The sequence below is a fragment of the Brachycentrus maculatus genome, unplaced genomic scaffold (assembly GCF_059751285.1).
Source record: "Brachycentrus maculatus isolate JH-2025_06_01 unplaced genomic scaffold, ASM5975128v1 h1tg000179l, whole genome shotgun sequence".
Classification (NCBI taxonomy): Eukaryota; Metazoa; Arthropoda; class Insecta; order Trichoptera; family Brachycentridae; genus Brachycentrus; species Brachycentrus maculatus.
In genome coordinates, this window is record NW_028280930.1 from 941,752 (window position 1) to 966,233 (window position 24,482).

Sequence of the window (24,482 nt, forward strand, 5' to 3'; positions counted from 1 at the left end):
ATAGAGCGAAGCCCTGTGCAGTATCTGTGGCATACCCGCAAGAAAGACCCTATTCATGATTGTAGGTACATACTTTTCGTATTTCGTATTGAGTATCTTAAAGATCCGTTCTGAAACCGGTAAAAAATTTTAGTGATCAAAAAATATACAACATTTTGAGTGTGTCCAAATACAGTACTTGTTCACAAAATCTGGATTTATTTACAGGAGTTATTTTCATTTTTTTTGACATCTCATCAAAGTGAAGAAGAATATGGAAGTCTGGGCAATAATTACATTTTTATTAATATTTCAAATGGCGATTAAAATGACAAAATGATAATGAAATAATATTAGTAACGCTATCTTTTCGAAAATAAATATATACTTCTCTGACTATCCATATATTTCATTCGCTTTTATGATTGATAGTTATACCTCTGTGAATAATGAATAGCGTATGAGTGCGCGTAAGATAAAAAAAAAACGTCTGCGCATTCCATCCTTTGGAAGCACATCACATGTGGGAGGAGTCACGTCACATGACCACCCCTACTCCGTACAAGAGCATGCAGCGCGCATGTCTACAGTAAATAGGCTTCTCCGCTGCGCAAGTGACATTGCGCACAAACGAATTTACATAAATATATTCAGCCCATGTATGCAGCTTTCCTGAATAAGTAAGCAGATTGATGGCTACGAATAAATTTGGACTTCCCTTTTAAAATTTCATATACATAATTGTCTTAGCATTGATTTATGTTGTAATTTGTATGATCTCAACTACTTCTATGATCCAAGGCAATACTAATTTGAATACATATTTACATTAGCCCCCTTATAACGTTGAGGTAAGTACTGCATTATTGGGGAGATATATATATATATATATATATATATATATATATATATATATATATATATATATATATATATATATATATATATATATATACATATATATATACATATACATATATATATATATATATATATATATATATATATATATATATATATACATATATATATATATATATATATATATATATATATATATATATATATATATATATATATATATATATATATATATGTAATAAAATAACTAGGTACCTACCTATACATTTTATTAAGTACTTACAAAAAGTACCTACATAAAACAGTTCTACCACCAGATGCCGCATGCGTCGCTCAGTAGAAAACAAAAGACTTCCGATAATATTATTAACTGTCAGAATCAAATAGATAGATAGATAGATAGATATAAAAATATAATAAAGATAAATTAAGAATAAACTTTAATTATAACTTTAATTACAAAGCAACACATTGTTTATTTTATTATTATACACCCACTTTACATATTATTTACACTTAATTTTCAAAAGGAAAATATTACCACGTTATAAAACGACAATTTTGTTAATATGGAAATGGATTATGAAACATTAGATGTATTAAAACAATTACTACAATATGTTCGGAGTGAGAGAGAAAAATTAGAAGATGATCAAAGAAAACGATTAAAAGATAATCAAAGAAGACGTGGAAATCTAAGAACTAGTGATAAAATTAAAGATAAAAGTCCATGTAAGATTTGTGAAAATTTAAATAAGGGAACTCGATATCACTCTGAAGCAACGTGCTGGTTTAAAACAAAGGAGGATGATAAGATTAATAATAAAAATGAAGATTTACAAATTACACAGAAACAGTGCTTGAAGAATGAAAATAAAAATAATGTGGAAAAAATTTCTACAAAATATAAAATAAAATATACTCCAGGAAAGAAGAATTTCGAAGCAGATTGTGTGGGCAGGAATCCAGTATTAGAATCGAAGGAAAATGCAGATGAACAATTAAAAGTTGTAAATTTGGTTAAATTAGAAGATATTTCAAAAGATCAGAATAAAAATGAAGACATACAAATAACACAGAAACAGTGCTTGAAAAATGAAAATAAAAATAAAGTAGAAAAAACTTCTACGAAAGATAAAATAAAATATTCTCCAGGAAAGAAGAATTTAGAAGTAGATTGTCTAAGCAGGAATCCAGTTTTAGAATCGAATGAAAATGCAGATGAACAATTAAAAGTTGTACATTTGGTTATATTAGAAGATACTTTAAGAGATCTGAATAAAAATGAAGGAATTCAAAAGAAAAAAACAAATGGATTGAAAAAAACTGTGTCTACTTTAAAAGGGTCAAGAAAAAAATACAAAAAAAAAAAAAAAAGAAAAAAAAAAAATAACGGAAAAAGAAAAAAAAAAGAAAGAAAAAAAGAAGGAAAAAGAAAGAAAGAAAAGAAAGAAAAAAAAACTATCATATCACTAAACTTATACCAGTCCCTTCACTACAAGAAGATGATCCGGAGGACGAGTGAAAATTTTACTATGAATTTTCATCCCCAAGGGGGGAGATGTAATAAAATAACTAGGTACCTACCTATACATTTTATTAAGTACTTACAAAAAGTACCTACATAAAACAGTTCTACCACCAGATGCCGATGGCGTCGCTCAGTAGAAAACAAAAGACTTCCGATAATATTATTAACTGTCAGAATCAAATAGATAGATAGATAGATAGATATAAAAATATAATAAAGATAAAATAAGAATAAACTTTAATTACAAAGCAACACATTGTTTATTTTATTATTATACACCCACTTTACATATTATTTACACTTAATTTTCAAAAGGAAAATATTACCACGTTATATATATATATATATATATATATATATATATATATATATATATATATATATATATATATATATATATATATATATATATATATATATATATATATATATATATATATATATATATATATATATATATATATATATATATGTATATGTATATATATATGTATATATATATATATATATATATATATATATATATATATATATATATATATATATATATAAATATATATATTTATATATATATATATATATATATATATATATATATATATATATATATATATATATATATATATATATATATATATATACTTCAAGCAAAAATTCTTCCAAATCGGACCCAGTTGTAACAATCTTAAAATAACATTACTATAAACTTTTATTTAGAAGTAAAAATTAAAACTAAAGAAGAATCTAGTAGTGACCTTATAATTGTCGAGCTACAAGTATTTTTTTTTTAATTACTAATGCATAGTGTTAGCTGTAATGAGTAAGCTTTTTGTGTGATAATACGCCTTACATAGGTACTTTCAATAATTATTACAATAAGTGAATATATTATCGTCACTCGATAAAATGGAGGTTTTATGGAAATGGATTCTCCGTCATTGGGATTTAAGGACGTAATATTGAAGAAATTACTAGACATGAGCCATTCTTGTAAAATTAAATTATCATAAGACGTATTTATTCGCTTATTCCTCCTTTACAACGAGTATGTAGGCATATCATAGCTATTCCCTCAATAAAATATAGTATGTCTGGATGTATTTACATACATTGCATCTACGTACAACTCGGTGCTTTATGCGGACATCTGCCATTTTATGTTAATGCCGTTGCGATTCTTCGGATCCAGAGGTCTATAAGGACTGTAAGATGGAGTTTTATATCCTTTACAGTTGACATCCAATTTATTGGCTTGTATTGTGCATTACTGCACTGAATTTCAATTTGAAATGAACATTGCAATGGGAGTTTTATCTAAGTTACTGTATTGATCGACCATGTGTGCTTAATTCGCAAAAATCTATTGCAAATAAAAATTCAAATGTTTTAATTTTAATGTTTGAATTATAAAGGTACTTAAAATAATTGTTTAATCAAAATCGGAAACCCTTTTAAAGGATTTATCTCTGTTCATAGCGAGTATTTTTACCTAGAATTTTCACTCATGAATTACATGAAATTAAAGCAACTTTAAACATGAAGAGTAAATCCACTCACGAGTAGGCATAGGCTATGAAACTTAAAAAGTTGAAGCCTGAGTAGGGTCATGATAAGCGGTGTTGCATAAGCCGTAGCTAGATTTCAGAGTCACTTAGACGTTAGGTAATTCAACAAAAAAGATCATTTAATTTTTTTTTGATATTTGTATTATTTTTTAACTTACTAACTAACCATAGTTGTGTGCTTCATAACACAACTATGGTCCATAGAATATTTCGTATAGTTATCGATAAAACACCATAATTGGATGAATGATTAATTTTTAAATGTGAATTGGGCAAAGTTAACGTACACTAACAGTAGATGAATAAAAGATGGAGTAAGCGAATCTAATACCATGAGAATACAACATTCATTACTTGTTCATCATAAAGCACATAAAAAGATCATTTAGTATCGTTCATGGTTCAATTAGGTAGATTTTTCGTTCGAGCTACTTCTTGGCTCATACTTGAGCCTATATGCATATGATAGCAATTAAATTGGTTGGTCGATAAATTAGCCATAAATTAAATATGTCTAAATATTACATTTGTCCACCTCCGTAGTGTAATGGTCAGCATGCTCGCCTACCGTTCTGGTCCCGGGTTCGATTCCCAGGGAGGTTTAATAAATATAAGTGATTTTTTCACTCTAATATTTATTCAATATTACACTGGACTGGTACCTGAAGTGGAGGGCTGATCACCTTTCCTTCATGTGTAATCGATCGAGATAACACTGCGTTTATATGAAGCAGTGCCCTATGCACCATTGGGGTGCGGTAAGGGATTTATTATTATTATTTTTAAATATTACATAACCTTAACAAGCATTTCGGTTTTATTTCTTTTTATGGTTGTTCACATATCATTACATACAGACTAACAAATGTCATAAATTGGTTGATATTAATTCCAAGCAACAAAAATAATGTTTCTGCAATAATAACGGAAGTGAAACAAGCAGTTGTGAAATGGTAACAAAATGTTCGTATTACATATTATATTCCAGGATATCGGTAGATTATCTTATAGCTGTGATCTTCCCGGTTATTAAATTACCATAATATGCGCGAACATATGCCACGATATAAATCCTTCCACATATTTGTTTAACATTAACATTATTCATGGCGTGTCCTTTGCCACCAAAGGCAGGACAAAAAATATCTCCTGACCCTTTACAATACTTTACATCAACCACCTGCGCTATGCCATAGAATTATTATTATTTGCATCCATAATTCCGAATCGTGTTCTCCGAGTTATTGCATCTCGTGCATGGTGAGGGACAACTTTCCGTTTGTCGATAATATGATATTGTCGTATCAACATATTTCAGGATTTTATATCAATAAACAACCTACTTTACTTTGTATACCTTGATAGAGAGTTAGAAATAAGTTAAACATCTTCAAACTCTTATCTGCACCTCAATGGTGCATAGGGCACTGCATCATAAAAACGCAGTGTTATCTTGATCGTTTACACATGAAGGAAAGGTGATCAGTCTTTCACCATTTAGTATTACCAGTCCAGTGAAATATTAAATGATTATTAGAGCGAAAAAATCACTTTTATTCATTTGCCCCCCCCCCCTTTGAATTGAACCCGGGATCACCAGAACGGTAGCCGAGCCTGGTGACCATTACACTTCACAACCAAAAAAGTTTAAAATTTAGATAGACTATCGCGGGGTAATTATTATAAGTAGGTAATCTTAAAAGTTGAATAAATGCATGATTAATGAAAGGAAAATTGCATGATAAAAATAGTATGATTTTTAGGCTGTAGGTACAGGGTGTATAAGAAGATCATACGTGGTTGTGTGCAGAGTGGCGTACGGCCGGGGGCAGGGGCGGAGCCCGCGCGGGCTGGCCCCCGGCTGCAGCGGGGCTCCACTCCGCTGACAGCTGAATGCCCGTCCCCTGACGCGGCCGGCCGCTCGTGCACATTGTCTCGTCGCAGGAATGCCATGTGCAATATGCAATATGCCCTGCATTTTATTTGCATTCGATTTTTCACCAACGGCGATCTTGACTGAGAGATCGTGAATAATTTCCATTATATTGCATTTTAATAAATAAGGGTCAGTCGCATTTTCAGAGGTTCGTGAATCGTCGCATGCTCGCGCACGTCTCGTTGGAATTTCTTTACGAAACTTCTTTCATCGTTTTTGTACCGCTTCGCCGACAGTCAATCCACCGATTTTTTTTTCTAATTTTGTATAATCTGTAAGTTTACAGCGCATTTTGACGCTTAATCTTTATGTGTACCTACTATCGTTTTTATACTAATATGTACATACTTATGTTAAAAATATTGAAATTGGATAATTAAAAAATTTCCTTGTTATTTAATATAACAGCGTGCCTTACAACATTTTGAGTGGTTTCAAATATGTACTTGTTTGTACACAAATCTGAATTATCGCCAATTAGGAATTTTTTTGACATCGCAACATAGATGAAGAAGCAACATTTTGATTGTGTCAAAATGCTGTAAATAATTTAACTGGTCAAATTAAAAGCTCAAATGATAAAATGAATAGGATATTTTCTAGCGTTTCTCATGTACTTATGAGATTATAATCCAGGATTTGGTCCTTACATACAAATGAAAGAGTTTCTGTTCAATAAAAAGCTTCTTTCATCTCACAAATAGATGTATCTAGTGACATTCTAGTGATTCAAGTATTATGTTTTGAAATTAAACTACATATATATATATAGAGGTTCCAAGAATTTGAGTAGTGTGGTTGTCAATCATTGGTAGAATTGGTGAATGTTATACGTGTGTAAAGTGACTACTTTAACCAGCCTTTGATAATCGTCAGCCCCCGTAATTACCCAGACTTCCATTTTCTTCTTCGTCTTTGTTGAGATGTCAAAAAATAGATGAAGAAGAATGTGGAATGCTGGGCATTTCCGGGTAATACACAATACAATACATAAATAAAAACGAAATCGACATTGTTAAATTTGTGGCATGGTAATATATTACATATCATCATCGTTCACTTTGTATAATACCACTTAAAAATACTACTACCGCATGTCTACCGGTTTCGGAAGAATCATATTAGGTCAAATGTAGACTACGTTTGACCTGATAATGGAATGATTATTAAGACCGATTATTAAGACCGGTAGGTTTTAAGTGTTATTATAATATACAAAGTGAACGATGAATGATAAAGAGAGTGTTATACTAACATGTTTACTTTAAAACTCACAAAATTGATATGTTTCCCAACAAGGTGGGGTTGTATTTGTATGAGTATCTTGTATGAAATTCTCATCACTTGATTGCTCCGTATGTTGCCTATACCTCTGTCCCATCGTAGAAAATTGTCGAGAATAGCAGTATTCAGCATTACACGTGTAAGGTATGTTATGTCCACGCATCTACAATGCAGCGTGTAGCGAGTGTAGCCAGTATCGGGTACAGCCACTGCCATGTAACCAGTGAAGATTGCAGAGTGTAATGGTGGCACCGTCCGCTGCGCGAGGAGAGCGCCACAACAATGAACAATGGACGCATAAATCAGTATAATTAGTTCGCTCCACCAGCGAATCATTGGTCAAAATGTTAAGTTTCACTCCGCCTCCTTTAGCTCGGAGGTTCCTCCAGCACATACACAGGTACACATCAAACATACACACATAGTACATTTGTTACTGGCTGCATAACTTGCACCGAGAGAAGCTTCTGGCCCGCAAGTGCGTCATGGGGTGAATCGCTCCCTCTAAATTTATAACATACAAAACAAAAACACTCTAAGTGGATTCTGTTAGTGTATATATTTCACACCGTTAATATCATATTGCGAGGTAATTAACACAACTAGGTAATTTCGAAATCCATATATTTGAGTTAGCATTGAAATCATCGACAAAAGATATTATGTTTTTAACGTTTTAAATATAAAAAAACTGACTTATCAAACTGTTCATATCTTTCAAATTCACTAGAAAGCTCTTTTAAGATTACCTTGTTGTAATTATTAATAAATAAATAATCTAAATTTAGACTTTTTGTTGAAAATTTTTTATAATTCGTTAGTAAAATATTCATAACAAGAAACAATAAAAATACTATCCACAACATTTTAAGTGTTTCCAGAAGAGAAACACTTCACAAAACTGGGTTTTCTTGACTTTGGAGTTATTTTTATATTTTTTGACATCCCTGGACGAAGAAGTCTGGGTTATGATATGTCATAGGCTGGTTAAGTGTTCACTTTACAAAGGTGTAACATTTACCATCCTACCCATTAATGACAAGCACATTACTGTTTTTTCTTATAAAACTGTAAGTAGTCTCGTACTTTCATATTCTTATTAATTTTTGTTGACATGTCAAAGAATATTTTTTTTAAATCACGTCGTGAGCTCTTTTTTGGAGATAAAAAATAAAATCCAAAAAAAATATTAAGAATTTAGATCATTTGTCCGAAAAATCGATATTGTTCTGTTTATGATAAAGGTCATGTTAAGTCTGGATGGAATGCATTTTTCAATAGTTCTTTCAAGTTTATTAAATATTTATTTATGGTTCACAAACAATGAAAAACACATAACATGAAATGAAATACAATCCAATTCAAATTGGATTGTATTTCATTTCTTCTAATGTTTTTTTATCAATTAGATGAGAACACAACAAACTTAAAGAAACAAGTAAAGGCATAGGTTAAATATTATACAAATTTAAAGAAAGAATAGAAATTTGGTCGTAAAAAAGAGTATTTACAATAAAAAGTAATGAAATGAAAAATGAAAATAATGTTTCAATTTAAAATGAAATTTATACTATAGTAATATTGAAATTAATATTAGAATCTTTACACTGAAGATAGTTGCTAACTGAAGTTTTTTAATGCCATCATTATAGCTAGTTCATGCCATTATTATGTTATTATACAGACCTGAATGATGGAAGTTTAACTTCTGAAACATGTAGTCTATAATAAAACTCAAGTGGTAAAAAACAAGTGTTTTCTTTAATCATTATAGCTAGTTAACGTAAATTTGGTGGAATATACACTACGCAGAGATATATACAAAAACTGGAGTTTATGTTTGGTCACGAGTTGTCATAAAAGAAGTTAATTTAACGTTTAGTGTTAGTTTTTGCAGAGAGTTATTGAGTGAAGTACATATTTGCAATGATCGGTCGTCGCTTTGTATTCCTCGCGGCAGATTTCCCCCTCCCCCGCTGTCGATAAAGGAGAAGAAGTTTTGAAGTCTCGTGAAGGAAAGTTGAGAAACGCTGCTGTCTTTTGTCTTGCAAAGAATGCGATAAGAATAATTTATAGAGCCCAATCTTAATGAAGCCCGATCCCGAAGGACGTGCCTTGTTCTAAGGAATGCAATCGACAGTGTCCTATAGATTATATTGCGAGTAGTCTCATCGTTCTCTGTGCTAATGGCAAATTGAATTCCTTTCAAACCTGCAGAGAAGCTGTGTTATCTACGTATATCGATCTACTTACGTTGTAAATTATTTAACCCTCCGTGTTTTAATCTTAATTCTCATTTAGGATTAACTTTAACTACTTTTAAGAATTAAAATAATACATAAATAGGTAAAACACCGTTCCGTCTTTAACAACATCGCGACATTTTTTTTAGGATCGAACGTCAAAAAAAAATGGAACAACGTAATAATATTACTAATTTTTTTTCTTCTTTTTAACAATTTCTGAAAAAAATGGTATTTCACATAGGTTATTAATGTGAAATATGAATTTTTCAAATATTATTACTAGGAGATTTGGTATCGAGGAATACGTGCAACATTTATAGTTACCTACGTTTTGACTTGAAAGTTATATTTATTTATAAAAATTATGGCTCAATGTTTTAATTTTTAAAATAAGAAAATATTATTTCTTGTGAAAAAACAATATATTTTAAAGTATCGTTAAAAATCACAAATGTTAGCCATGTGATTCTAATGAAAAACTATAGAATTATGAAGATAGTTTCACATATGTTGATCAAAAGATGACGATGGTTTCACAGTCCATAATTTTTCTTTATTGGACCATTTTCAAATCATGCTTTTGTAATGGATTTGTTTCGTTATCCTCTGTTTATTTGATACTTTACTTTCATTTAGAAGTAAATATAATGCACTATTATTACAGCTGCTTATTTCTTTACTTTCACATATTAAAAATATATAAGTGTAGTTTTAGTTGCGTGGTATCTTACCATGAAAATATAATATAGAAAGTATTTATGTGTAAGTAGCTAGGTAAGTATATGAAGGCATTGTTTATATAAAGTCAGGTTTTATGTGTAAATGATTGATTATTTCCTTAGAACGGGAGCGATTCCTGTTAAGTATACACATTCGCCACTTCTCGTCTTGTAAATTGCTCCTCTCACCTCGCCCAGATGTGTGCACTATAATGGCGTAAACTAACTACATTGCGGAGAGAATTATGTAATGATTCTATGTGCTGAACGTAAATTGCAAGGGGCCGTTTGGTACAACAGGTACCCCGTCAGTATTATCGGGGCCGGTTAGTCGTAAATCGGTAGGAAATCACGATCATCCGCTCGGTCAAACAATAAAGCTTTCGTGTGCTTTCAGTACCGCTGCGGAATATCATAATAGACGGGAGATCCGCGCAACATCGTGTCTGCGCCTTTCTACACCTTACTGCCCGAACTCTAACGACATTTTCCTTTCATCCATAAATTTAAGTAAACTTTAATTTAGTCGCTATTAATGCAGCGACCTATTTTATAATGGTCAAATAAACTAGGCACTGGGGCTTCTCATATTAAATAACTGTTTCTTATCCTTATAATGTTCGGCAATCACTATTTTTCATTGCGGTATTGCATATCCGAAACCATCGAAAGCTAATGTTGCTGAAACGAAGTGAATTTTATGATAGTTTTATCTGCAACACCACATCGAACTCGGTAAATTGTTTTGTGGTTCGGCCGTCTGTTCGCATTAGCCGCGAACATAAAACTTATGACATCCCTTAGACTTCGTCGTCCCATTTGGCTGACTGGTACTTTCCTTTCCAGAACGGTCTCGGCTACAGTGTTTCGCACTTATCGTTTTAGTCCCGGCGATCATTACGGCTTCGGTGGAAACGTCTCGAGCAGCCGAACGTGTCGAATTGATGGTCCATGATCACCAGATATGGCGCGCGCAGTATCCAATCTATCTCCCTCCCGGGTCGGCAGTAAAGCACGTCATATCGTGATCCCGAGTGCGCCGCAATAATTGTGCGAGTGATCTGATCTTTACTTCGAACTGTGATGAAATTGAGAACATTTATGTGTTCCTGGCACGGCCTTTGGGCGGCAAGGGAACCGGAGTCGTGCTTATCTTCAAGGCTATACATTTGCGCACATACGAATGCAATCTCTGTCTTATTGATTTTCCAACTGCTATTCTCATAATGGTTGGCAATATCGTACGGTGGACACTTTAATATTCATAACTATTTTTAATTTATCCACTCATTCTTGTCAAAAGTTGAATCAAGCAGACTACATTAAGAAACCATAAAAAATCATCGAACTAAGCGGAGAATTTTAGGTTATTCTTAGTAATATCATTTATTAGTCACCATGTAATAAATTATAGCGAATGACGTAACGCGAAAAGCCACTTGATAAATTGAATTTGTGCAGATATCTCACGCAGCTGTCTTTCGTCATACTCGTTTTTTTTTTAAATCGCATGTGCTTGTGGGAAGAAGGACGTAAATAGAATGCAAAGGAGTGCAGTTACACTGATGAGGTGAATCAATCTCTATGACATTGATGAAATGGATCCTCTTCGGACAATTGACGCCAACGTTTAGTGGGGGAAGAGCAGAGACGTACGTAGTAATGACTTAGCAGTAAATACATTGTAGAAACTGTTGCTTTGTATGACAGTACGTATGAACTTTGAGGCATTGATAAGTGCGAATCAATAAATTGAGTAGGCGTATGCATAATACCGCAGATAAAGTGTAAGAGTAATATTTTAAGTGGATATTTCGTGTCGTAGAGTTGATGACGCCTATCGATAAAGGCGATAAGTAAATGTGTCGGAAATTTGCGATACGGCAAAACGTAGTCACTTAAACCTGAAAATTATTTATCGTCGTTTTAATTACTCGGAAAATCGGCTTGTGAAACTAATTTATTACAATGTAATTAATTTAAGCATAATTTCTACAAGCTTAATAAATTTTGCAAGGGTCATTGGGATCAAAAGCAGTAAGTCAATCGATACGATCAGAATGCAAATTTCCGTTAGAATGTGCAGTGTACGTTGTACATATTGTCCTGTTTGGGTTTGAGGTCTAGCTATCGTCTCACTCGTCGTGACGCGAATTTGTCTAAAGGCCTTATCTGCACCTTCCCAATAAACCAACATAGACCCGCGCAGCGCTCCGTACTCGACCAAACGGTACTATTCAAATCAGCGAGATCACAAGGCAGTGGACGGTTTTCGGTATCCCCATTAAGTCTACTTATGCTTTTCACGTACGTATCTGAGTTTACTAAAGGCTGCTTGCACGGCACAGATCGGGCCTAAATGTCAGGCGAGATTTATCGTTTCGCAGGGATGGAAAGAGTCGGACTCGCTAGATTGGATCAAACCATTTCGCAATGCAATTCTGTATGAGGTGTGGCGGTAAATTGCAAACACGGCCAAGCCTACTCCGATGTCACAAGCCATTTTATTTCGATACATTGTTATTATTGATTACTGAAATTTGAACATCTGACGATTTGATATATATTACATAATACAAGAATAGTTGAGCTATATGTTTTTATTGATTTTTTTTTTGATATTTAGTTTCATATTGTTATTTTCTGGGTTATTACACCATTTTGTGTCAAAACTTTTATATTTTTACTTGTTTTTTTATTAATTCAATATATTTATTCACTATTTTATTTGTAATGTTCCCGTACTTGTATTATTATCTACGTTTGTGATTCTCAATTCCCTAGATTCCCCTTTATCTAGCTGGAATTACTTAGTACTTGATTAATAATCCCGAAGCACCCATTTCACCGCAACTAGAATACACCCCTATTTTTTTCGCTCTGAACGGTGACAAATACAACCAGTCAATACAAATAAATACGTTGCGTAACCCCAATGTTCTTTAAAACAAATTGCGTCGAATGTAAGAAAAAATGTTACCTATCCATCAGGAAGATCCGTTCATTTCTCATGCTGCCCCCCAAAAAACGTGCTAATTTAACAGTGCCTTTGTTTTCACACCCTAACAATACTTAACCCCTACAACGGTAGGTGCTGTACGCAGGGATACTCTTACCCTAGTGGCTAGTGCGCCCTTATACAGGTACCTTATATAGGTAACATATACAGCGCTCGTGGCTTCCTGCTTATCCTCGAAGTCACGCGCGAAGTCAAGTTAACTCGCCCTATCACTTGATTAGGGCGTATGACGTCCCTTAACCCTATAAAGTCGAACGTTAGCCTGGTTAAAGTCCTCCGGAAAAAGAAGAAAAACTAATACAGTTCCTAACTGTCATAGTTTTTAAAAAAATTAATTTTAAAGACAGCTTAATTCCGATATATTAAAAAAATATTAAATAAATTTTAAGTTATATATGTCCATTTTAAACAACAAGATAGTTCACGCAAATTATGGAAAAATTAAATAAAACACTTGTTTTTACCACTTGAAAACTCAACTAGTGCTATATTTATAATTTAATCATGTCTTACCACAGAGTGAATGCTGAAGCAATAAAAAAATGTGAATTATAGAACTTTTGAAATTGAATAAATTACGGTGTCCAGATAAATATATGGATGTTTATCAAGATTTTTTTTGTTATCTCAACCAAAAAAAATTGTGTACATTTACAGAGCTTGCAACCCATCATTGGCTGGTTCATCACTGTACCCATTGTTTAACAATCATTTATCTACCCATGATTAACAATCACATTTCTAAGCTTTCATACAGTTGTATTTATGCTCCAATTGAAAAGAACAACATTCTTTAGTAAAAATTTTCGGCCAAATATATTGTTGAAATTAGTATTTTTTAATAGACTTAATGAAAATACATTTTTTTAAATGTACGCAAGATTAATACCCGAATTGATTATTATACATACTAGCAGACACAATATCAATTTTAGCATAAAATTGTTTAAATATCAGACTGATTTAAGCGTTATAATATAAAACAAGAAAAGGATTTGAAGACTATTAAAAGCTTTGAAAATTAATTTGATAGGTGGATAATCTCGCAAATTGAAACGAGGCATAGACAGTCCAATCAATTCCAATTTGTACAACTTTTTTCTAATAGAAAAAAAGATATTCGTAAGTAGATACGTTCTCATCGGATGTTTAATTCCCTCGCTGTTTGTGGAACCGCGACGTAGACTGCCAACTAAAGACTCAGTAGTGGTGAGTAGTCTACATCCGAAAGCCGGACGGACCCATCAGTCAGGGGGTCCCTTAGGGAACGGCGATCCGCGGCCTCTAAAGAGGCGATTACTCCTGGCGGACCCGGCAACCACCCCTGAAATAATCGACACTTGGAACAAAACCGAGAAAAGCAAAAACCTGACACAAAAAGGGCCAAACCAACCAAGTGTGATAACAGCCTACCCTGTATTCAATATAACCCTTTTAGTTGTTGTCGCTAGTTTCGTCAGCAAGTTTTTCCGTTATTTTGCTCGTGTATCCATGCATTACCCCCTATCATCGGATAATCTCGGCCGATCACACGTGTTTACTGAGACCATCTTTCTTCCTTGAGGCCGGCGTCCCTTCTCATTACCGAGCTGTTTGATTTATAATTGGAAATGCTAGAGCAGAATTTCTCTACTATTTCCCGCGGATCAGTATATTGATTAGGTAGCTACTGTAATTGTGATAAATAAAATAACTGGACACAAAATCGAAATTGATGGCTTAGATTCTATCTTCCCTTCGAAAAAATAAGAAAAAAACAATTTTATAGATGTCTCAACTTGAGACAAAGCATCTATCGTTTTTATACAAAACAAGGTCCCAGAGCTTATGACCTTGCATTTGACTGGCTTAGGTAAGGACTTTATGCACTCGTGTAACTTTCACTATTTCGCCCTTTCCTGAACATCCATATTGAATTAATTCTCGAAAGATGAATATATGCACTGTTGTTGGATCTCTTTCGGATGTAAGTTTTTGTATGATAGATGTGAAATTCAGCTAACGGTGGTACTCTCAGTTGAAAATTGGTGAAGTATATAGCTTTCTCCAATTGAAGATGGGTAAGATTATTCTTCTATTCAATGTCGTTGAAGAAGAAGTTGAATCACCTATAACATATATTGATATATCAACCATAGGGTGAATGATCCAGTGTCTGATATATAAATAAATGTTTTTAAAAAATCGTTTGGTTTGTGAATGATAGTCATGAGGGATGCAGAAAGATATGAGTAAAGATATTAAATGAATAACATTATTCAAGGTTAGAAAACAGACAAGTTCCTACAGAATGTGACTCAAGTGTAATAATATAGGTAGCTGCCTTAAATTATAATCAAACTACTTTTAGAACAATAAGACGGTTCTCTCAGTCTATCTCGGGTGATCAATCGTTCCCAATATCATATATCATAAAAACTTAGTCTATCTCAGCTTAGCTGCCACGGAGAACATTTATCAGTGGTGGTGTGGAAAGAAAACTCATTACGAACATCTTTAAGATTTATAAACAGGTGATATATATCTGCAACCCCTTCACGATTATCTAGAAATCTTTTCCAGCTTTGCCATTCTCCTGGGGGTGTATTCGTAAATAAACTTTTCACTATAATTTCCGTCTTGTCACTTGGCGAGCGAACCATGATGAGAAAGCGGTATTAGGGGTAGCAGAATTTATAGATCAACTAATATACAATATCTTAAGATATGCTTGATTCTAATTTAAAGCGAGATATTTATTTTTAATTTAATAGTTACTAGATAAATATTATTGTAACATGTGTTTCGATGCATTCATCATCATTAGATAGTGCAGGGAATGCATTGAAACACATGTCACAACAGATTTTAAAAACATATGTATCTTAAAAACATAATTCAATAATTTTTATCTCAAAGTATCTGCCAAATCAATTTCAAAATCAAAAAAATTCAAAAATCAATCTATTGGAAAAATTTGTAAAAAAACTGCAGTACATAATATTAGATATTTTTATTAAAACGACGTTTTTATATTTACGAATAAAAATAAAGAAATTTGAAAATAATATATGTATCTATCCGTATTTATTAGAGTGTGAAGTCAACTTAGTGTAGTTGGGTTAGCGCTGAAATCCTACGAAAAATTCCAGCCAGTTGAGTGAATGCAAGAAAAAAAAAATTCTTGTATTTAAGAGGAAAAATAACATTAATTTTCTGATTATCAATGATGTATATTACGTGCTCTCTCAAAATGCATAAAAAATATTTTAAATAATATAATAATTTTTATATTAATGAAAAAAACGTCATTTAATCATCAGAACAAAACAAAGTATGAAAAGCAAAGTGTGAAATATCTGGATTTTGTTCTGTTGAAAGTTTCTCTATTTGCAACACCCCATTAATTCTATCATTATAACGCGGAGATCGAAATGATGTACAGTTGTTGGAGAAATTGTGTTCGGTGTGCTATTTCTCTCCCGAAGATATTTGTATTAATATAAGCTTTATTCCTCTCCGTTAATGAAAGCATCAGATCTCTTGGCGATATAACTTGGAATCGTGATGTTGAAGTCCGAAGGCAGGAAATGTTTTCATTTCTTGTTTTGCTTTTCACGCTGGGTGGTGGCAACATTCTGATTATACAAGCTGCACAACAAACTTTGCAGCGCCGAAATAAACGATTGCCACTTGAATATTTAACACCGATTACTTTTATTGCGTGATAAACCATACAAGCAATTACGATATGCTTACATTACGTTCTTATGAACGTTAATGTTCTCGCTTTATTACGTTGTAAAAATGTATAGAATAAAATAATTCTACTCGTGGCAATGTATCTATACAGCTAAATTATGTTTTAAAATTTTCCACTGTTACATTATGAAGGTAACTTCTATTAGTACTAACGAGAGTACATTTTTACAATTTAAGTTTTGCAATGACATTTCTTGGTGGAACTGCATTTTATTGAATGTAACAAATGTTTTATGAAAACACAAAAAACAATGTTTTATGAAAATAACAAGTACCTATGTGGTTTTTTTCCACATGAATTTTATTTGACCAGCAACCGGGTTTCGTCGTAACCGACATCATCAGACTGGTAATCATCGTAACCGATATCACCAGTCTGATGATGTCGGTTACGATGAAACCCGGTTGCTGATCAAATAAAATTAATGTGGATAAAATTACATGCTTGTTATTTTATTCTATAAAATGCAGTTCCACCAAGAAATGTCAGTACAAAACATAAATTGTAAAGTGTACTCGCGTTAGTACTAATAGAAGTTACCTTCATAATGAAACAGCGGAAAATTTTAAAACATAATTTAGCTGTATAGATACATTGCCAAGAGCAGAAGAATTTTAATTAATATTTACATTAACATTTAACGTACGCGATACACTTTGGAATATAATAATTTAATATTAATAAGCTTAATTTTGATGACGTCTTTCGATTTTCTCTCAGTCGGGAAATTATAAACACGTTCACGTCATTTTCTTTGATCTCTTTTGAATTTCTTGGGAACATCTCGAGTCTCGAGTGACAGCCTTAATTACATATCGACTAATGTTTTTCGCGGACCAATTTCCATACGTCAATCGGGGAGGGTGGGGGAAACATCCCTCGGGGGATGATTCAGAAATGTTAATTGAATTCTTACCCCGAAGCCTCTGCTAATTAAGTATGAGCTTCTCTTCCAACTTGTGCCCCGTGCACACACGGAGTCTTCTTATATTATTCAGGAAATGAGTCTGTGATTGCGATTCGAGTTGTAAGTTTGGGTACCGCGTCTGCTTTTATCGTACTCATATTTTCCTTTGTACACCTCAGCTTCAGAAATTGTTCTACAACTCACGTCTTCTACACGTTCTGCTAAGGGAATCATTTACAAAGTACATTTATAATTATGTACATAGAAGAAAATAAATTATTCAGAGTTACCTAACATCAACACGTTTTAGTGAAGTCAGATAGAAAATGGGTAGAATTGTTTACCACATAAGCGTATCGATAGGAGTCATGTCTTTTCTGTATATTATATATCGAGACGTGCTTTATTTGCGAACAAAAATGAATTTAAAGCCCGCAGTATCCACCTAATTAAAACTAATGCTTAATCGTTAAATAAACAGCAAACGTGAAGTAGATACGTTGCGAGCGTGTCTACTGTTTCGAATGATGTTCCGCAGACTTAGAAAAGTAAATTTACTCAGTCGAACAGTCGCACGATAAAAGGTATCCCATTTTCTCGCCGTTATCAGCGGATTCTCCTTTGTTCTGGCCCGATGGCCAGCGAGATAACGGGATAAAGATGCTCGGGTTACTGTTCGTTTAGCTTTGTAATTAATTTATGATTGCTCTAAGCAGCCGCCCACTATTTGCCCTCCGCCGGCGGTCAACACGGCCGAAGCGGCGCGGATTAGCGCTGTTTGCCCCGAGACTCGGCAGCTTTATGATGAACCGGTGTTACGGGCCGTGATTAGGCGGATATTTGTGTTTGCTTTTGATGCTTCTTATCGAATGTGGGATTCTTAATATCTGTTATCTGAACGAGAGAGCCTAGCGATTAAACAAGCTGTTGACATTGCTTGGCTTTTTGCAAAACTAATCTACAATGCAAACCTAGTAAATATAATCTCTTTTGTATACACTGGTAGATAGGTCATATAAATTTGTAATACAAACAGTGAATCTGAAGATAATTAAAACATTGACGTAAGGCTGAGTTTCAACTTAAGAAAAATTAGAGAATCGCATTCGTTTTCTCATATTATCGTTCATACATTGCCAATTTTTATTTCTAAAATTTATTAAAATACGGTGTAAGTTTGATTCCGGATGAAATAAACAAAATACTGCATTTTTGAAAAATCAACAAGGATTCATGTAAATAATGATCAGGAAAAGTATACCTATCGAATTCAGTAACTTTTATTACATGAAATACCATATTATGAAAAATGAATTAATATAACTGTGGTATGTGTAGGTACGAAGGTACTTATAACTGATGATCTATTGTAATTTAAGTTTTATTAAGTAAATACCAATATTTCTTAAAATCTATTATGACACATGTTTAGATGCATTCCGCATCATTGTCAAACACCGTATTTACTAAGTAAAACTTAAATTAAAATGGTTAGATTTTACCACAAAGTGAGTGCTGAACCAATATAATTATTCAAAGTTAACATCAACACGTTTAAGTAAAGTCAGAGAGAAAATGGGAAGACGATTGCTTTCCACATAAGCGTAACTATAGGAGTTGTATATTATGTTTCTATTATATTATAACTTTGAAACGCAAAACAAACGTAATTTTTTGACTGACCAATTGACTAATAGGAATAATTATCTTATTTTTCAGAGGAACAAGGCAGTCCCCGCGGGGAGGAGGAGGAGGACCGCGGCGAGGGGGAGGAAGAAGAGAGCAGGGGGAGGAGAGAGGGAGATGGGGGCAGGAGACCCCCCCACCACCTGCACCAGGACGCAGATCACGACGTAGAGCACAGCATACCCGCCACGCTCATACAGGACCCTAACGCTGACAGGTAAATCACAATCCGTTCAATCATCATCAATACTACTACTACCATCACGCCGTTTCCCCGCAGGGGTAGGCAGAGAAGATGTAACGCCACACTCTTCTGTCCTAATATATACGTCCTCGCTTCCTTCATATCCATGCATCTAGTCATACATGCCCTCCGATTACGCATACTTTTGACACCGCCAGATTTTAGGCTTTGATTGATCTGATCTGTTTTCATACTGTCTCTTGATTTAGGACTTGGCTTGACAGTAATTGTTGAAGGCTAGCCGAAAATAGGATTCGTATCATCCAGGAGTACAGAATACCTAGTTGCATATAAACCCACTCTTAGTGCGTTATCGTCTTCTTTAGGATTGATACGCAGGTTTTGAATAAATTTGAACCAACTGGCTTAGTATCGAAAGATCGCGGCAACGATCTTTAAACTATCAGACAGCATTTTCCGGATTATTATACCGTGTAAAATTAATTTATTGCCATTATTATTAAATGTCAGTGTGCCAGATATCAATAAATAATACATATGAGTACTACAACGGGGTTCGAAACAGTCGTCGTGACTTGAGACGCTTTGGGGAAAAATAATATATGTAATATGTATTGATATATATATATATATATATATATATATATATATATATATATATATATATATATATATATATATATATATATATATATATATATATATATATATATACATATATATATATATATATATATATATATATATATATATATATATATATATATATATATATATATATATATATATATATATATATATATATATATATATATATATATATATATATATATATATATATATATATATATATATATATATATATATATATATATATATATATTTATATATACATATATATATATATATATATATATATATTATATATATATATATATATATATATATATATATATATATATATATATATATATATATAAATATATATTTATATATATATATATATATATATATATATATATATATATATATATATATATATATATATATTATATATATATATATATATTTATATATATATAAATATTTTGATACATCAACGACATTCAACAAAGGGATAATAATGCTTGTTGATCATGCACACCAAGTCCTACCAAAATTCATTTTTAAATCGAGCCTGCGATATGTGCAATGTAATGCTTAATGAAATAGACATCAATAAAGTTTTTTTTAAATACGTTTAAGAGAAATATTGTCGATGTCGAAGTCGAAAAAGAAAATTTTACATTATTTGATAAAAACATGTAATGTAAGTTTATTGTATAGTTATACTTTTATGTACATGACAGTTTATTTTTAGATTACTTAAGTGAAAACCTCCAATTGGAATGTTGTTTTTTTTAATTTTATTATGTTATTTTTTAAATATTCTGTTGTTTTTTCAATAAATAAATAAATAAATAAATAAATAAATTAGGTACTTGTGTCTTAAGTTGTATTTGACAGGTTAAACAAGAAGCTATAGAATATCAGCTGTGCTTAAACAAAGTTATACAAAGGACAAGTTTAGCTTTCGAACAAAGGCCAGCCGCCCTGTCGTCTCTCGTCAACCCCAGTGCATCTGACAGATGTCCGATGCACCCCTTTGATTGATATATTATGACATTTCCCTAGAGCGCAATAAATACAGGTTCAACCTTTTTTCGCGCTGGGAAGACGGAGTATGCGTTCTGCCAAGAAATATTATTTTTCGACATCTCAACAAAGATAAAGAAGAATATGGAAGTCTGGGCATTTACGGGGCTTACGACCGTCAAAAGTGATCACTTTACGAACGTGTGTAATTCACCAATTCCATCCATGATTGACAACCAAAAAACTAACTGACTAGCTATCACGCCGCTTTCTCGCAGGGGTAGGCAGGGAGAATAGAATGCCACACCATTCTTTCTTTGCAAACATTCTTCGCCTCTTCCACATTCATGGATCTCCTCATACATACCCATGGTGATTGACAACCACACTACTCGAATTCTTGGAAGTTATGTATATATGATCGAATTTTAAAACATTGTTCTTGAACCACTAGAATTTCACTAGAGACATCTTTTGGAGAGATGAAAAGATGCCATGTAATGTTTTTTGTAGACCTTCCGCCTTCCCTGACCCCCGCCCCCTGGCCGTGGAAAAGCGGCGTTTATCATAACGCTCACATAATGCGATAAACATAAAAGCTCTCAGTCTTCCCGCGTCTTGTCTGTGACTTAACGTGCGCCCAGACCATAAATAAACATCAAACTTGCTGCGGGGGAGAGACGCGCTCACCCCCGAACTTCTTCACCCTCTCGCTCTGGCGCGCCACCTGCGCACGCGCGGAGGCACCCTTCATGGCCGGACCAGCCGACGCGATACGTCCATTCCTCTCTAACGCGTTAGAAAGCTCATAGCCCTGTCCCTGCGCAGGAGGGAGGTAGATGCTGGGCACCTCGAGTCGGTCGTAAATCACACGCGGTTCCGTTCCTGTTTCATTCCACGCGGGACCGCCGTCGGGGCGGTTGTCTAGTGCGCTTCGCGTCGCCTGCGGCAGAGCAAGTTCGTTCGTATCGCGGACTATGTGCGAGAGACTTTAATATTATACCAGTGGTTCAGTAAAAGCCGTAAAAATTTATTTCTACAATATGATCGTCGAGTGTGACAGGAGGCTGAAAAGCGTTTCGGTCAGAAAGAGGTACTGTGATGCATTTTATTATCTCGTCTTTTTATACAATATTTGACAGTTATTTGTTTACCGGGTCATTTGTTTACATTATGTTATTCGATATTTTAACAATTTATAGCCTTCTTTTATTTATTTTATTTACGTAATTGAAAAAAACAATAATTTTTATGTTTGGTAAAACTTTTTTTTACGAAAAAAGAGATGAATTCTCGATTTTTGGAAGTCAACATTTGAGAAATTTCAATTTGTAATAATTTTTCATGAATTTCTAAAGATAAAAGCTGTGTTTAAAAGTAATAACAAAATAATTATTTTAAACAAATTGAACCAATTTTATTTTATTTTGTCGTAATTTTAAATAAGATAATACCTATTGAATGTTGTATCAGTGTTTTCAAGTAAGTTTATATTAAATAAATATAGCGCTTTCATTTATTCCCATATATGAAGACTTTTCTTTTTTTTTAATTATAAATATATATTATTGAAATAAAGAAACTTTCTCGAGAGAAATGATTTAGCTTTTAAGTGTTCAATTTACTTTTAGGCTTTATTTTGGTTGAATAAGTGCGTCAAACAAGAAAATTAAATTTTATTATTTTGGATTAAAAACAAAATAATGAAACAAATAATAAACTAAAATAAAGAATGTTCCGAAAAATGCTGAAAACTGCGTTGAAAACTTTATGATTCATTCATCGATTTCAGAACTTCAGTGTTGACTAGTGCCATCTGTGGTCCGTTTCCGAAAGTAAAAAACTTTTTCTTCGGAAGAAAAATTTCAATGATTCTTTTTTTATTGAATTAATACAATAAAACTTTTATTCTTGCATGTATTTGAAAACGTCTAGTATTTTTGGATATTTTTATTTGTTTTATCCGGTACATATGTTTTTTCTAGTGAAATAAAATCGTGTATGTGATTATGTGGACGTTATTTTTTTTATCATTAAAATATGTTACTTTTTTTTAAAAATAAAATATAACCATCTTATACGTTTGTGATAAATCGTTTTTCTGCCTCGTGTAAATAGAAAATTCCTTAATAAATACTAAAAACGTTTTTTTTCCACACATGTAATTCGATCGTAATCAAAACTTATAAGTCACTTGCTTTAAGCTATTTTTTTAACTCGATTAGTTATGTTCGCCTCGAAGTGTAGAAATTATTCATGATTTCGATTTCTGTTCGTTATAACAGAGAGATATTATTATTACCAATTTTTATTTACATTTTCCATATTTTCTTCACCCAGATAGACACTATGGCAGGTTTAAGATAACACTGTATCAATCCAGTGTGTAATCATTCATCTCCTATTTTATTTGGGCTAAGAATAAAACATTTTTCTCCATCTAGATTTTACTGAATTATAATGCTTTTTTTCGATGTATCTTATTTAGACCTTATTTTTCTTAATATCATTATAATAAAGATTTAATTGCTTCAAAAATGAAAAGCTAATAATTTTAAAATAATAGTTCAACTTAAAATATGTACGTATACCTTCCTCATCTTCTTCTTCTTCTTCTTAAAATGGTACATAAGGCTCTCTATCTCATCAACGTATTGTTATCTAGATCATTATTACGAAAAGGCATGGTGATCACTCCTGCTCCTGTCCAGGGTGATATTAAATTAACATAAGAGTGAATTATCCCTTATGTTTATTCCGACATCCCTGGAAATCGAACCCTGGAACTTCAGTATGGTAACCAAACGCGCTTCCCCCTCACTATGTAGGTAGCAGGCTATATCTACTACTAGCTTTTTCTCAATTCTCTTACTTTTTATTCAATTTACCACACCTATTGATGCAAGAAGCACTGCATCAAAAATATGTTATTTATTTTTTCTCATAAAGATTTCTTCTGAAACTACCGATTTTTTTGATTACCGATTTTGCCACTTTAAAAATAATAAGCATTTCTTCATAATTTATTTTATTAAACGATTTTTTTTTAAACTTGATAACTTCAAGTTATATTTATCAGCATTACAATTATTTTACATTATAATTTCAGGAAAAAAATCCCTGTTACGCAAATAAAAATAATACAAATAGATTTCTTATTACTAGCT

General features: G+C 32.6%; 1 protein-coding gene across 2 annotated transcripts in view; it reads left to right on the forward strand.

Annotated features, from left to right (window-relative positions):
• The window catches only part of tio (zinc finger domain-containing protein tiptop), a 320,884-nt gene that overhangs the window by 291,322 nt on the left and 5,080 nt on the right, over positions 1–24,482 (forward strand). Inside the window, exon 3 of one of the 2 annotated variants that reach the window (XM_088262397.1) lies at positions 19,509–19,692. In XM_088262397.1, the coding sequence (XP_088118523.1) occupies positions 19,509–19,692 (184 nt within the window). Of the gene's footprint in view, positions 1–19,508; positions 19,693–22,210; positions 22,409–24,482 lie in introns of those variants that run through there. The other variant, XM_088262398.1, reaches the window with a different exon arrangement.